The following is a 14,842-nucleotide window of genomic DNA, read 5'->3' on the forward strand; positions in this document are numbered from 1 at the left end:
TCATTCACAAACAAGGATGGGGCGAGGGTCACCACTTTGGGAACAAATGCGTGAGCAAATTGTTAACAACAAAATTCTCAAACAGCTATTGCAAGGAATTTAGGGATCTCACCATCTACGGTTCGTAATATCATCAAAAGTTTCAAAGAATCTGGAGAAATCACTGCACGTAAGCAGCAAGGCTGAAAACCAACATTGAATGCCCGTGACCTTGGATCCCTCAGGCGGTACTGCATCAAAAACCGACGTCAGTGTGTAAAGGATATCGCCACATGGGCTCAGGAACACTTCAGAAAACCACTGTCAGTAACTACAGTTGGTCTCTACATCTGTAAGTGCAAGTTAAAGCTCTACCATGCAAAGCGAAAGCCATTTATCAACAACACCCAGAAACGCTTCGCTGGGCCCAAGCTCATCTAAGATGGACTGATGCAAAGTGTAAAAGTGTTCTGTGGTCTGACGAGTCCACATTTTAAATAGTTTTTGGAAACTGTGGATGTCGTGTCCTTCGGACCAAAGAGGAAAATAACAATCCGGATTGTTATAGGCGCAAAGTGGAAAAGCCAGCATCTGTGATGGTATGGGGGTGTATTAGTGCCCAAGGCATGGGTAACTTACACATCTGTGAAGGCACCATTAATGCTGAAAGGTACATACAGGTTTTGGAGCAACATATGTTGCCATCCAAGCAACGTTATCATGGACGCCCCTGCTTATTTAAGCAAGACAATGCCAAGCCATGTGTTAGAACAGTGTGGTTTTATAGTAAAAGAGTGCGGGTACTACACTGGCCGGCCTGTAGTCCAGACCCGTCTCCCATTGAAAACGTGTGGCGCATTATGAAGCGTAAGGTGTTTTAAATGTAGCAAAAAATCATAATCTGACTCCTTCAAAACTTTTTCTCCGCTCTTTCTAACTTGTTAGAAAAATGTGAAACTATTTCAAAGTATTTCCGTTACTTTTTGGGGAAAAGTAACAAATACAAATTACTTTTCAAAAGTAATTTTCCCAGCGCTGCTCGTGGTGTGCATGAGTGACAAGAAGTAAAGCTCTGACTTGCTTGGAGAGAAGAAATCGTTTGTCGCCACTTGTTGTCGTGCACTTAAAAATCTGTAGGCACGAAATATAAGACGAGTCGTACTTTTACAGACTTATTTGTTGGTGAAAAATTACTTTCAGATATTCGGGTCAGTACTACACTATATTGCCAAAAGTATTTGGCCACCCATCCAAATGATCAGAATCAGGTGTCCTAATCACTTGGCCCGGCCACAGGTGTATAAAATCAAGCACTTAGGCATGGAGACTGTTTCTACAAACATTTGTGAAAGAATGGGCCGCTCTCAGTGATTTCCAGCGTGGAACTGTCATAGGATGCCACCTGTGCAACAAATCCAGTCGTAAAATTTCCTCGCTCCTAAATATTCCAAAGTCAACGGTCGGCTTTATTATAAGAAAATGGAAGAGTTTGGGAACAACAGCAACTCAGCCACCAAGTGGTAGGCCACGTAAACTGACAGAGAGGGGTCAGCGGATGCTGAAGCGCATAGTGCAAAGAGGTCACCGACTTTCTGCAAAGTCAGTTGCTACAGAGCTCCAAACTTCATGTGACCTTCCAATTAGCCCACGTACAGTACGCAGAGAGCTTCATGGAATGGGTTTCCATGGCCGAGCAGCTGCATCTAAGCCATACATCACCAAGTCTAATGCAAAGCGTCGCCACTGGACTGTAGAGCAGTGGAGACACGTTCTCTGGACTGATGAATCACACTTTTCCATCTGGCAATCTAAAGAACGAGTCTGGGTTTGGAAGCTGCCAGGAGAACGGCACATTTCGGACTGCATTGTGCCGAGTGTGGAATTTGGTGGATGAGGAATTATGGTGTGGGGTTGTTTCAGGAGTTGGGCTTGGCCCCTTAGTTCCAGTGAAAGGAACTTTGAATGCTCAAGGATACCAAAACATTTTGGACAATTCCATGCTCCCAACCTTGTGGGAACAATTTGGAGCGGGCCCCTTCCTCTTCCAACATGACTGTGCACCAGTGCACAAAGCAAGGTCCATAAAGACATGGATGACAGAGTCTAGCGTGGATGAACTTGACTGGCCTGCACAGAGTCCTGACCTGAACACGATAGAACACCTTTGGGATAAATTAGAACGGAGACTGATAGCCAGGCCTTCTCGACCAACATCAGTGTGTGACCTCACCAACGCTCTTTTGGAAGAATGGTGGAAAATTCCTATAAACACACTCCGCAACCTTGTGGACAGCCTTCCCAGAAGAGTTGAAGCTGTAATAGCTGCAAAAGGTGGACCGACATCCTATTGAACCCTGTGGGTTAGGAATGGGATGGCACTTCAAGTTCATATGTGAGTCAAGGCAGGTGGCCAAATACTTTTGGCAATATAGTGTAGATTAACTAATGCATGCACAGAGAAATGTTCTGCTCAACAGCCACCGTCTAAATCTTGTCAAGCGTCCTCTCAGCACTTTGGTAAATGGAAGCAGCTGTCAGTTGGCCAACCAGAAATGAGCACTTGTGAAACCCAGCAGGCTTTTAAGATCATCCCCCCTAAGAGGAAACAGGTATCCATGTTGTCCCCCCCGCTTCCCACACAATCCTCTCCTGATCCTACATGAATACAGCAATTTTCCAGCCCACGGCTCCTGAGATAATCATCTGGTCTGGAGGTTTTAGTGGACTCTCTGTTAGCCACTCGTGGTCAATTGCGACATTAGAGCGGGTGCTCCGATGGCGTTATCGCAGGAAGTCGCACAATGCAGCAACGCTGGTATGTAAGTAAAGACCTCAGCTGCAGCTGAGCGTGCAGAGGAGAGGGTCGGGGGGGGGGGGGGGGCGGGGGGGTTTCCGTGCGATCACATCTTTTTTTGTCCGGTTTATTTGTTTTTCATTCTTTTGCACGTTGCTTTGGAAATTCACGTTTTTGTAGCCTTTTTCTCAGGCGCGTGTTTACGGTTCCACTTGGTACAAGACATAACAATGGTGAGCACTCAGGCTTTCACTTCTAATGATGTTTGAGACGTTGTTATCCACCCAGAACAATGAGAAGATGCTCGAGCGTGAGAGGGAACGCCGCACAGCAAAGATTCTAAAGTCAAACGTAGCACACATACAGGTCCCAAAAGGCAAACAAGACTAAGGTACAATAATTAACTCCACAAGTGTGTTATGGTCCCCCCCACCTACCCTTTTTTTTTAATGATGCCAATGATGATGAGGTGGGAATCTTTGGGTACCTCACAATTCGACTTGATTCCGATTTTGGCAGATTCCTACAAAATATTTGGTGTATAAATTAAAATAAAACCTTTTCAAAACAGGTTACAATTCAGAAAGCTCCTCTTGACTGCTGATGTACGACTTGTACAAACCCCCAAAACCAGTGAAGGCACCATTAATGCTACATAATACAACACGTGTTACAACAGCGTGGCTTCATCGTAAAAGAGTGCGGGTACTAGACTGGCCTGCCTGTCTCAGAATGGCCAAAGGTATAGATGTGTGCGTCCAAGTTAAAGGAAACGGCAGGCTGTCTTCTTCTAATGGATTTATTACAATCCTTGCAAGCTGGGTAACGTTTGCTGTGGTCTGGAACAACATGGGACACAAACAACTATGAGAAATGCAGTCAATATTACATACGGATAATGTGTCATGAGACATGCAAATATAAATTAAATACACATAGGACATAAGTAAAGGAAATTAAATGAGCTCAAATATACCTAAAAACGAGGCATAATGATGCAATATGTACATACAGCTAGCATAAGTAGCATGTTAGCATCGATTAGCTTGCAGTCATGCACTGACCAAATATGCCTGATAAGCACTTCAGCACATCAATAAAATCAACAAAGTTCACCTTTTGAGCATTCACGCACAGCATAAAACATTTGGTGGACAAAATGAGACAAAGAAGGAGTGGCATAAAACACGTCTTTCTGTGGCAGCATCGGAGAAAGTTGTACATGTAAACAAACTACGATGAGTTCAAGGATCGCTGAAATGTGTAGCACAAAACGGCGCTTGCCAAACACTCTCATCAGTGAAGCATGTTTAACATAAACAGTGGGAATTCTAAAAATTAGGAAGGTTTGTGTCACGTTTGTCCTACAGAAAATATATAAAAACAAAACCTTTTTTTTTCCCATTTTCACACATCTCTGAAAGAGGTCCAGAGAGCCACTAGGGTAGTGCTAAATAGATATAGATAGATAGATAGATAGATAGATAGATAGATAGATAGATAGATAGATAGATAGATAGATAGATCGATAGTACTTTATTGATTCCTTCAGGAGAGTTCCCTCAGGAAAATAAAAAATTCCAGCAGCAGTGTACAGAATTGAGATCGAATTTAAAAAGTAAAAAGTAAATAATGGGGGTATAAATGGAAATAAAATAGAAAATATAACAATAAGAATACAAATAAAAAGGAACAATAAGAATAAAAATATAACAGTAAAAATAAGAATATAAGAGAGCCGCGGGTTGCTGACCCCCGCCATAGGTGAAGGTCAACTTTCACGTTGCTCCTCACCCTAACTTTGATGCTGACCTTTGAAGCCAGCTGCGTTGTTTTAGCCATCGTATCTCCTTTTTGAAAGTAACGGTCATTGCCACCTCCTGGAGGCTCCTGTCAACGAGGAGAAACCTTGGTGATTCTTAGTTTCCTGCATTTAAAGTTAAGTTAAAGTACCACTAATAGTCACACACACACTAGGTGTGGTGAAATTACCCTCTGCATTTGACCCATCCCCTTGTTCCACCCCCTGGGAGATGAGGGGAGCAGTGAGCAGCAGCGGTGGCCGCGTTCGGGAATCATTTTGGTGATTTAACCCTTGATGCTGAGTGCCACGCAGGGAGGTAATAGGTCCCATTTTTATGGTCTTTGGTATGACTCGGCCGGGGTTTGAACTCACGACCTACCGATCTCAGGGCAGACACTCTAACCACAAGGTCACTGAGCAGCGAGAGCATCATTGATGCAGCTGACTAAATAAATGTCTCCCTGGAGAGCGGAGATTACCCTGAGAGTTCACCGGGTTTATGACGTCTTTCATAAATCACTAAGTGGACCATGACTAAGTCCTAATTCATTGGTCTTCTAGGACAACTTTAGTCCTCATATCTCCATCGAAGCAATCCTTCACACAAATATTAGAGCGTTACATATTCGTCTACTGACCCGGAGCAGGGAAACATTCCTGCTGGCTTATCGGGCAGAAAGTGTTGGAGAGTGATGAGCATGACATTGACCCTAGAAACGTACCTGCGACACAGGTGTGTACTCAGGGGTGTGTGGGATCCAGCTCTTCACCCAATGGAAGCATCACCCGCTGTGGGATCCCTCAGGGTGCCGTCATCCGTCGTCCTACCATTGAATCCAGCTCGCATTGTGCTGGTGGATGGACACAGGTCTGTGTTCAGACTCATCGGTTTGTCCGGTTAAAATGAATTCTAGTCACAATTCCCCAAGCCCTCGCCTGACATATTTGTGGAAAACACGCCCTAAGAAATTAGATGCCACTAATACTAATTAGACTTAGACTTAGACAAACTTTAATGATCCACAAGGGAAATTGTTCCACACAGTAGCTCAGTTACAAAGGATGGAAAGGATCGTGCACACAAGGGCACAAAAACAGTGCGAAAACAAAAGGTATAAAGTAGACAAAAAATGTACTATAGTAGCAATATAAAATATAGCATATACACTATATTGCCAAAAGTATTTGGCAACCCATCCAAATGACCAGAATCAGGTGTCCTAATCACTACAGGTGTAAAAAATCAATCACTTAGGCATGGAGACTGTTTCTACAAACATTTGTGAAAGAATGAGCCGCTCTCAGGAGCTCAGTGATTTCCAGCGTGGAACTGTCATAGTTAAAGTTAAGTTAAAGTTAAAGTTAGGATGCCACCTGTGCAACAAATCTAGTCGTGAAATTTCCTCGTTCTTGGTGTGGATGAACTTGACTGGCCTGCACAGAGTCCTGACCTGAACCCGATAGAACAGTAGTTCTTAACCTTGTTGGAGGTACCAAACCCCACCAGTTTCATATGCGCATTCACTGAACCTTTCTGTAGTGAAAAATAAAATGTTGGGGTTTTTTTTTAATTCAAGACAAAGTTATCTGTTTTTGGTAACACTTTAGTATGGGGAACATATTCTAAGTAACAAAGACTTAATTTAGAGTTATTTGGTTAGGGTTAGAGGGTTAGGGCCAGGGTTAGAGGGTTAGGGTTATAATAAGGCCATGCCGAATAAGGCATTAATAAGTACTTAATAATGACTAGTTAAGAGCCAATATGTTACTAATTTGCATATTAATAAGCTAAAACCCCGGCCGAGTCATACCAAAGACTATAAAAATGGGACCCATTACCTCCCTGCTTGGCACTCAGCATCAAGGGTTGGATTTTGGGGGTTAAATCACCAAAATGATTCCCGGGCGCGGCCACCGCTGCTGCTCACTGCTCCCCTCACCTCCCAGGGGGTGATCAAGGGTGATGGGTCAAATGCAGAGAATAATTTCGCCACACCTAGTGTGTGTGTGTGTGACAATCATAGGCCCTTTAACTTTAACTTAACTTATTATATAATGTATACAATATATAACACATCCCAATTACCATGTACAATATTACAGTATATGTAACAGCTGCAGCAAAAAAAAAAATGCAGCATAAAATAGAGAGTAGATCCAGCAGAAAATATATATATTATAAACAAAGATAGGTAGCTAACATAGAAGCGGTCAGGTAATAGACAGATATCATCTATTGCTGTATGGCGAGTGATTATACAGCTGGATGGAGTGCGGAATGAAGGAGTTCTTGAATCGAACACTGTGGGATTGCCTGTTGGAGTATGAGCTCCGCTGTCCCTCAATTGTCTGGTGGAGTGGGTGGGTAGGATTGTCCATGATGGCGAGCAATTTGTCCAGTGTCCTCCTGTCCCTCACTTACACAAACGCCTCCAACTGCGTGCCAATAGTTTGGTTGGCTTTCCGGATCAGTCTGTCAATCCGGTTTAAATCCCTTTTGCTGGTGCTGCTCCCCCAACAAACCACTGCAAAGTACAGGGCACTGGCCACAACAGACTGAAAAAAGACCTCCAACAGCTTGATGCACACATTAGAGGACCTAAGCTTCTTCAGGAGAAAGAGTCTGCTCATGCCTTTCTAGTATACAGCTTTGCTGTTGTCCTTCCAGTCCAGTCTGCTGTTCAAGTGGACTCCCAGGTACTTGTACTGCCCCACTACTGTCACCTCCCTGCCCTGGATGTTGGTTTTATCCAGTATAAAGTATAAAAATGAGCCGAAATTTTTGAATGAAAGAAACAGCTGTTCTAAATGTGTCCACTAGATGTCGCAATAACAATTCTTTGTGTCTTTGTAGATGACGCTACATATGTAAAAAAATAAATCAAACCACATGATGTTAAAGGCCTACTGAAAGCCACTACTACCGACCACGCAGTCTGATAGTTTATATATCAATGATGAAATCTTAACATTGCAACACATGCCAATACGGCCGGGTTAACTTATAAAGTGACATTTTAAAATTCCCGGGAAATATCCGGCTGAAACATCGCGGTATGATGACGTATGCGCGTGACGAAGTCCGAGTAACGGAAGTTATGGTACCCCGTAGAATCCTATACAAAAAGCTCTGTTTTCATTTCATAATTCCACAGTATTCTGGACATCTTTTGCAATTTTTTTAATGAACAATGAAGGCTGCAAAGAAGACAGTTATAGGTGGGATCAGTGTATTAGCAGCGGACTACAGCAACACAACCAGGAGGACTTTGTTAGAGCGCTAGCCGCCGACTTCACCTTGACTTCCTACGTCTCCGGGCCGCCAAACGCATCGGGTGAAGTCCTTCGTCCTTCTGCCGATCGCTGGAACGCAGGTGAGCACGGGTGTTGATGAGCAAATGAGGGCTGGCTGGCGTAGGTGGAGAGCTAATGTTTTTAGCATAGCTCTGTGCAGTCTGGTTGCTAAGTTAGCTTCAATGGCGTCGTTAGCACAGCATTGTTAACCTTCGCCAGCCTGGAAAGCATTAACCGTGTATTTACATGTCCACGGTTTAATAGTATTGTTGATTTTCTATCTATACTTCCCGTCAGGGGTTTATTTCTTTTGTTTCTATATGCAGTTAAAGCACGATGCTATCACGTTAGCTCGTAGCTAAAGCATTTCGCCGATGTATTGTCGTGGAGATAAAAGGCACTGAATGTCCATTTCGCGTTCTCGACTCTCATTTTCAAGAGGATATAGTATCCGAGGTGGTTTAAAATACAAATCTGTGATCTACAATAGAAAAAGGAGAGAGTGTGGAATCCAATGAGCCAGCTTGTACCTAAGTTACGGTCAGAGCGAAAAAACATACGTCCATCACTGCCTCTCAAGTCATTCACTGTAACGTTCCTCATCTACGAATCTTTCATCCTCGCTCAAATTAATGGGGTAATCATCACTTTCTCGGTCCGAATCTCTCTCGCTCCATTGTAAACAACGGGGAATTGTGAGGAATACTAGCTCCTGTGACGTCACGCTACTTCCGGTACAGGCAAGGCTTTTTTTTATCAGCGAGCAAAAGTTGCGAACTTTATCGTCGATTTTCTATACTAAATCCTTTCAGCAAAAATATTGCAATATCGCGAAATGATCAAGTATGACACATAGAATGGATCTGCTGTTCCCGTTTAAATAAAAAAAAATCATTTCAGTAGGCCTTTAATGCACCAGTCGAGGAAAATGAGCAAACTACATAAATAACATCCTGTAATTGGATTATGATATTATTTTTTTATCTTGATAGATTGAAAATTAACACCAATGAGTTGACTGATGAATATTATCACATAATTTATTGAGAAAGTATAAATAACGACAAATAAATATAGAATACTATTAACCGCAACATGTAAGTGTAAACAAACCCCCAACAACATTATGATTTGTACATTTTCAGAATGTGCTTGTTATATTTTTAAAGAAAGTGATTTTGGCGGCCCACTTGGGAGTAGATTTTTCTCCATGAGGCCCCTGATCTAAAATGAGTTTGACACCCCTGCTTTAAATAATGCAGTTGTATAGAATTACATTATAGCCAATATTCAATATGTTAAGTGTTAAGTATTTTTTCTGTGAGGATATGACAGGTTTTTGTTGTTTTGGAGCAAACTCGTCCAGATTTTGTAAATGGGAAAAGCAGCTTCACTGCCAGTTGGCAGCTCATCTTTTCCACATGGCTTTGAGAAAATGGTAGTAAAAGCTAATTGTTGCTTGCCTCCTGATTGACTCCATGCACTCCAGGATCCTGTCCAAGATCCTTTTGTGACCTTGGTGATCTTTCAGCCCACTGTCATCACGTCTACTGCTTTAAAAAGCCACATCATATTTTGAAGTTACACTATAAGGACCCTCTGTAGTGGTTTTAATTGGGCCTCGTTATGCAGGAACAGTGCATGTAGAACTGTCAGCACCTGAGTCAGAGTTATTACATGGCGGTATTATGGGCTGTCTGCAAGGCAAAGATTCTATCTGGTTCCCTTGTTGACAACTCTGGCATGGTGTTTAGCTGCTTGGGAGCAAATATGGGCTAAGAAGGGAGTCATAAAGAAGGTGACAGGATTAATACTTAAAGCATCTTATTTTCTTCCTTATTTTGTATGTCGGTTTTAATATGATTTGTTTTAAGTAGACGTTTTCACCAGAACTATGTCTCTGTTTTCATACAATGTCTTAGTTTAAACACGTTTCTGTACTTTTTTTTTTTATTGAGTATGGTTGGTAAATAGCCCACTCAATAGTCAAATAAAGTTGTTACTTCCAGTAACAGTCCAACGCAAACCTCACAGGCCAAGTTTCCAAATATAGGGTGTCGAATGTAAAACTTCAGTCACATTTTCCAGCAGATATATTTCTCACATTGAACTCACTTTTCTCATATTTAACACATTTTCAGCTAATTTCTTTCACATTTAGTTTAAATTAAATGTTTACTTTTAATGTTACATCTAAATGTTAAATGTAAATGTGAAATCTACATGTAAATGTTAAATATAAGTATAAACGTTGAATCTAAATCTTAAATCGACATCTTCAATCCAAATGTGAGCGCTAAACGTTTAAAATCGAAATCCAAATGTTAAACTTAATCTTACATCCTAAAACTACATCTTAAATCTTAATCTTGAATCTTAAAATCTTGAATCTAAATCCAAAATCTAAATCTTAAATCTAAACTAATATGTTAAATCCAAACCCAAATGTTAAATCTAAACCCAAATGTTAAATCTAAACCTATTTTTTTAAATCTAGATCCAAATGTTGAATCTAAACCCAAATGTTTAATCTAAACCCAAATGTTGAATCTAAATCTTCAATCTAAATCTTAAATTTAAATTTTAAAGCGACATGTGAGCTGTAAATGTCAAATCGGATTCTAAATGTCAAATCTAAATCCAAGGCCCTGTTTACACTGCACACTGTTTACACTGCACACCAAATCTAAAATCCACATCTTTAATCCAAATGTGAGCGCGAAATGTTAAACTTAATCGTACATCCAAAAACTAAAATCTCAATCTTAAATCTTAAAACTAAATCTTGAATCTAAATCCGAAATCTAAATCTTTAAATCTAAACTCAAATTGTAAATCTAAACCCAAATGTTAAATTTAAACCTATTTGTTAAATCTAAATCCAAATGTTGAATCTAAACCCAAATGTTAGATATAAATCTTAAATATAAATCTTACATTTAAATCTTAAAGCTGCATGAGAACAGTAAATGTCAAATTGGAACCGAAATGTCAAATCGAAATCAAAGGCCCTGTTTACACTGCACACCAAATCTAAAAGTCTTTCTTCGGCGGCTGAATTTTTGGTGCATCACTAGTTAATAGCGCGCAAATAATAGGTTATATGTAGTATAAGAATGTATATAATTGGATTTAGAAGAAATAGACATTGTTGAAGGACCGGAATTGATGCCGTGGCGTATTTGCTTACATGTTACGTAAATTGTGTAAGTTGTTTATGTAAGTGAGTTGAAAAATAACGCTGATCTCCGTGCCTCCCCTAAACAGGCATAGAAAGATTAGAACCCTTCCAAATATATTACACTATATACATCCATTCATTCAATATATTATTTTAATTTCCATCCGTCAATCCATTTTCTTCCACTTATCCGAGGTCGGGTCGCAGGGGCAGCAGCCTAAGCAGGGAAGCCCAGACTTCCCTTTCCCCAGCCACTTCGTCCAGCTCTTCCCAGGGGATCCCGAGGCTTTCCAAGGTCAGCCGGGAGACATAGTCTTTCCAACGTGTCTTAGGTCTTCCCCGTGGCCTCCTACTAGTCGGATGTTAAGTTAAAGTTAAAGTACCAATGATTGCCACACACACACTAGGTGTGGCGAAATTTGTCCTCTGCATTTGACCCATCCCCTTGTTCACCCCCTGGGAGGTGAGGGGAGCAGTGGGCAACAGCGGTGCCGTGCCCGGGAATCATTTTTGGTGATTTAACCCCCAATTCCAAACCTTGATGCTGAGTGCCAAGCAGGGAGGTAATGGGTCCCATTTTTATAGTCTTTGGTATGACTCGGCCGGGGTTTGAACTCACAACCTACCGATCTCAGGGCGGACACTCTAACCACTAGGCCACTGAGTAGGTGTGCCCTAACACCTCCTCTAGGGAGGTGTCCGGGTGGCATCCTGACCAGATGCCCGAACCACCTCATCTGGCTCCTCTCGATGTGGAGGAGCAGCGGCTTTAGTTTGACATCCTCCCGGATGGCAGAGCTTCTCACCCTATCTCTAAGAGAGAGCCCCGCCACCAGACGGAGGAAACTCATTTCGGCCGCTTGTACCCGTGATCTTGTCCTTTCGGTCATAACCCAAAGCTCTAGGTGAGGATGGGAACGTAGATCAACCGGTAAATTGAGAGCTTTGCCTTCCGGCTCAGCTCCTCCTTCACCACAACGGATCAATCCAGCACCCACATTACTGAAGACGCCGCACCGATCCGCCTGTCCATCTCACGATCCACTCTTCCCTCACTCGTAAACAAGACTACGAGGTACTTGAACTCCTCCACTTGGGGCAAGATCTCCTCCCCAACCCGGAGATGGCACTCCACCCTTTTCCGGGCGAGAACCACGAATTCGGACTTAAAGATGCTGATTTTCATACCGTTCGCTTCACACACGGCTGCGAACCGATCCAGTGACAGCTGAAGATCCTGACCAAATGAAGCCATCAGGACTACATCATCTGTAAAAAGCAGAGACCTAACGCTGCAGCCACCAAACAGGATCCCCTCAATGCCCTGACTGCGCCTAGAAATTCTGTCCATAAAAGTTATGAACAGAATCGGTGACAAAGGGCGGCCCTGGCGCAGTCCAACACTCACTGAAAACTGGTCCGACTTACTGCCGGCTATGCGGACCAAGCTCTGACATGATCATACAGGGAGCGGACCGCCACAATCAGACAGTCCGATACCCCGTACTCTCTGAGCACTCCCCACAGGACATCCTGAGGGCCACGGTCAAATGGCTTCTCCAAGTCCACAAAGCTAGACTTGTTGGGCAAACCCCCATGCACCCTCAAGGACCGTGCCGAGAATATAGAGCTGGTCCACAGTTGAACGACCAGGACAAAAACCCTTCTGCTCCTCCTGAATTTGAGGTTCGACCCTCTGGCGTAGCCTTCTCTCCAGTACACCTGAATAAACTTTACCGGGAAGGCTGAGGAGTGTGATCCCACAATAGTTGGAGGCTCAGGAGTGTGATCCCAAGATTGTTGGAACACACCCTGCGGTTCCCCTTCTTAAAGAGAGGAACCACCACCCCGGTCTCCCAATCCAGAGGTACCGCCCCCGACGTCCACGCAATATTGCAGAATTTTGTCAACCAAGACAGCCCCACAGCATCCAGGGCCTTAATGAACCCTGGGCAGATCTCATCCACCCCCAGGGCCTTGCCACCGAGGAGCTTTTTGACTACCTCGACAACCTCAGCCCCAGAAAAAGGAGAGCCAACCACAGATTCCCAGTTGGTGGGATTGAGGAGGTCTTTGAAGTGTTCCTTCCATCGATCCACAACATCCGCTGTCAAGGTCAGCAGTCTACCATCCCCACCATACACGGTGTTGACAGTGCACTGCTTCCCCTTCCTGAGGCGGAGGATGGTGGTCCAGAATCGCTTTGAAGCGGTCCGAAAGTAGTTTTTTATGGCTTCCTCGAACTCCTCCCATGTCATATGTCTTTATATGTCTTTCATCAATTGTGAGCTAAATGGTAAAAACAAGATCATAGTGAGTGTGAAGTCATCATTTGGTCAGAGTTTCGGATGCGGCGCATGCAGATATGCGCCTTTTGATATGTTACTTTTCCATCTTTGTTTCCGATCCATCGTCATCTGAGTTGTGGATGTGTCTTGGCTTGCTGAGAAGTTTGATTTAAAAAAAAAACAAAACAGTAAGATGAAGGAAAGATGCCTTAAATTCGAACTCACTTACGATAAAGTTTTTACCATTTGAGTCCCAAGTGCTCTTAGATAGACCACGAGTACCAGCACTTTGACAGAGCAAGCGAAAAACACAGTGATCTCAAGAAAGTAGTTGTAGCAAAGTATGGAAGTGGTGTTATAACGAAAACCGAGGTACAACTGTATCTTTAATAGCAGCATTGGAAAATGGGCTTTTTGAGCCCAGTTGGTCCTCGTCAACAACATTTTCTGAAGCTCACTCTTGACTTCTGTGGTTTATCTACTTGCAATTTTCCCGACCACCGACCTTTTCCTTATGTCTGCTGACAGACGTCAACGAATGTGAAGAGACCAACGGAGGATGCGAAGCTCTCTGCTGCAACACTATCGGAAGCTTTTATTGCCGCTGTCCCGCTGGACTCCAACTAAGCCTGGAGGGAAAAACCTGTCAAGGTGAGTCCAGGTGCACCTGTACTGTCTAATGAAACTTAATACAAGAAATGTACCCCAAAATTCAGCCTTTGTAAAGATAATAATGCTCAATTTTGATTAACACCGTCCTTCATTTGAAAACATTCTTTTCTTTCCTATCAATAAAGTTGTAGTTTGCAATAGTGTGAAGTAAACTGCATTAGAGTATATGGACTATTTGTTGTTGCAATACATAGACACTACCGGTCAAAAGTTTTAGTACAGCCCACTTTTCGCAGTATATACTGTAGGGTTGTACGGTATAACGGTACTGGTATACTATTGTGGTACTAATTAATCAAAAACGGTACTATACTCTGTTTGAAAAGTACCGGTTCCCGGTCACGTCGAGACATTGTTGGTTTTACAAGCAGAGGAGCATGTTCGGCAGCGCACAATCACGGAGTACTTACAAGCAGACACAGTGTGTAGACAGAAAAGGGAGAACGGACGCATTGTGGTCTAAAAACTAACAATAAAGGTGAAGTTATAACACTGAAACGCCCTCAGGAAGAGGTGCTTTAAGACATGGCTAGCTAGCTAGCGGCGAATGTCCATTCGCAGTTGGCAGTGTTTTAGCTACTCCTAAATCACAAATCCTGGCCGACAAATAAAGTACGTTTCTTACAAGTTTCTTACAAGTATCATCCCTGCAGGACGAGGAATAGCTAAACATGCTTCACTACACACCGTAGGAAGATGCGGTAGCTAACCGCTACAGCAAGCTAGCACCCTGTATGTAAACAAATGCCATGGGTGGATCGACACTTAATATCCCCTGTAATGATACCAAGTACAGGAGCGTATCTCGTCGATACTACTGTGATTACATC

At 42.8% G+C, this 14,842-nt stretch overlaps 1 protein-coding gene across 4 annotated transcripts in view; it reads left to right on the forward strand.

Annotated features, from left to right (window-relative positions):
- megf6b (multiple EGF-like-domains 6b) overlaps positions 1-14,842 on the forward strand; it is a 209,637-nt gene that overhangs the window by 85,834 nt on the left and 108,961 nt on the right. For all 4 annotated transcript variants that reach the window (XM_062038216.1, XM_062038215.1, XM_062038214.1 and 1 more), the window contains one exon: positions 13,869-13,991. In XM_062038216.1, the coding sequence (XP_061894200.1) occupies positions 13,869-13,991 (123 nt within the window). The remainder of the gene's footprint in view (positions 1-13,868; positions 13,992-14,842) is intronic.

This window comes from Entelurus aequoreus, linkage group LG26, assembly GCF_033978785.1.
Source record: "Entelurus aequoreus isolate RoL-2023_Sb linkage group LG26, RoL_Eaeq_v1.1, whole genome shotgun sequence".
Lineage (NCBI taxonomy): Eukaryota > Metazoa > Chordata > Actinopteri > Syngnathiformes > Syngnathidae > Entelurus > Entelurus aequoreus.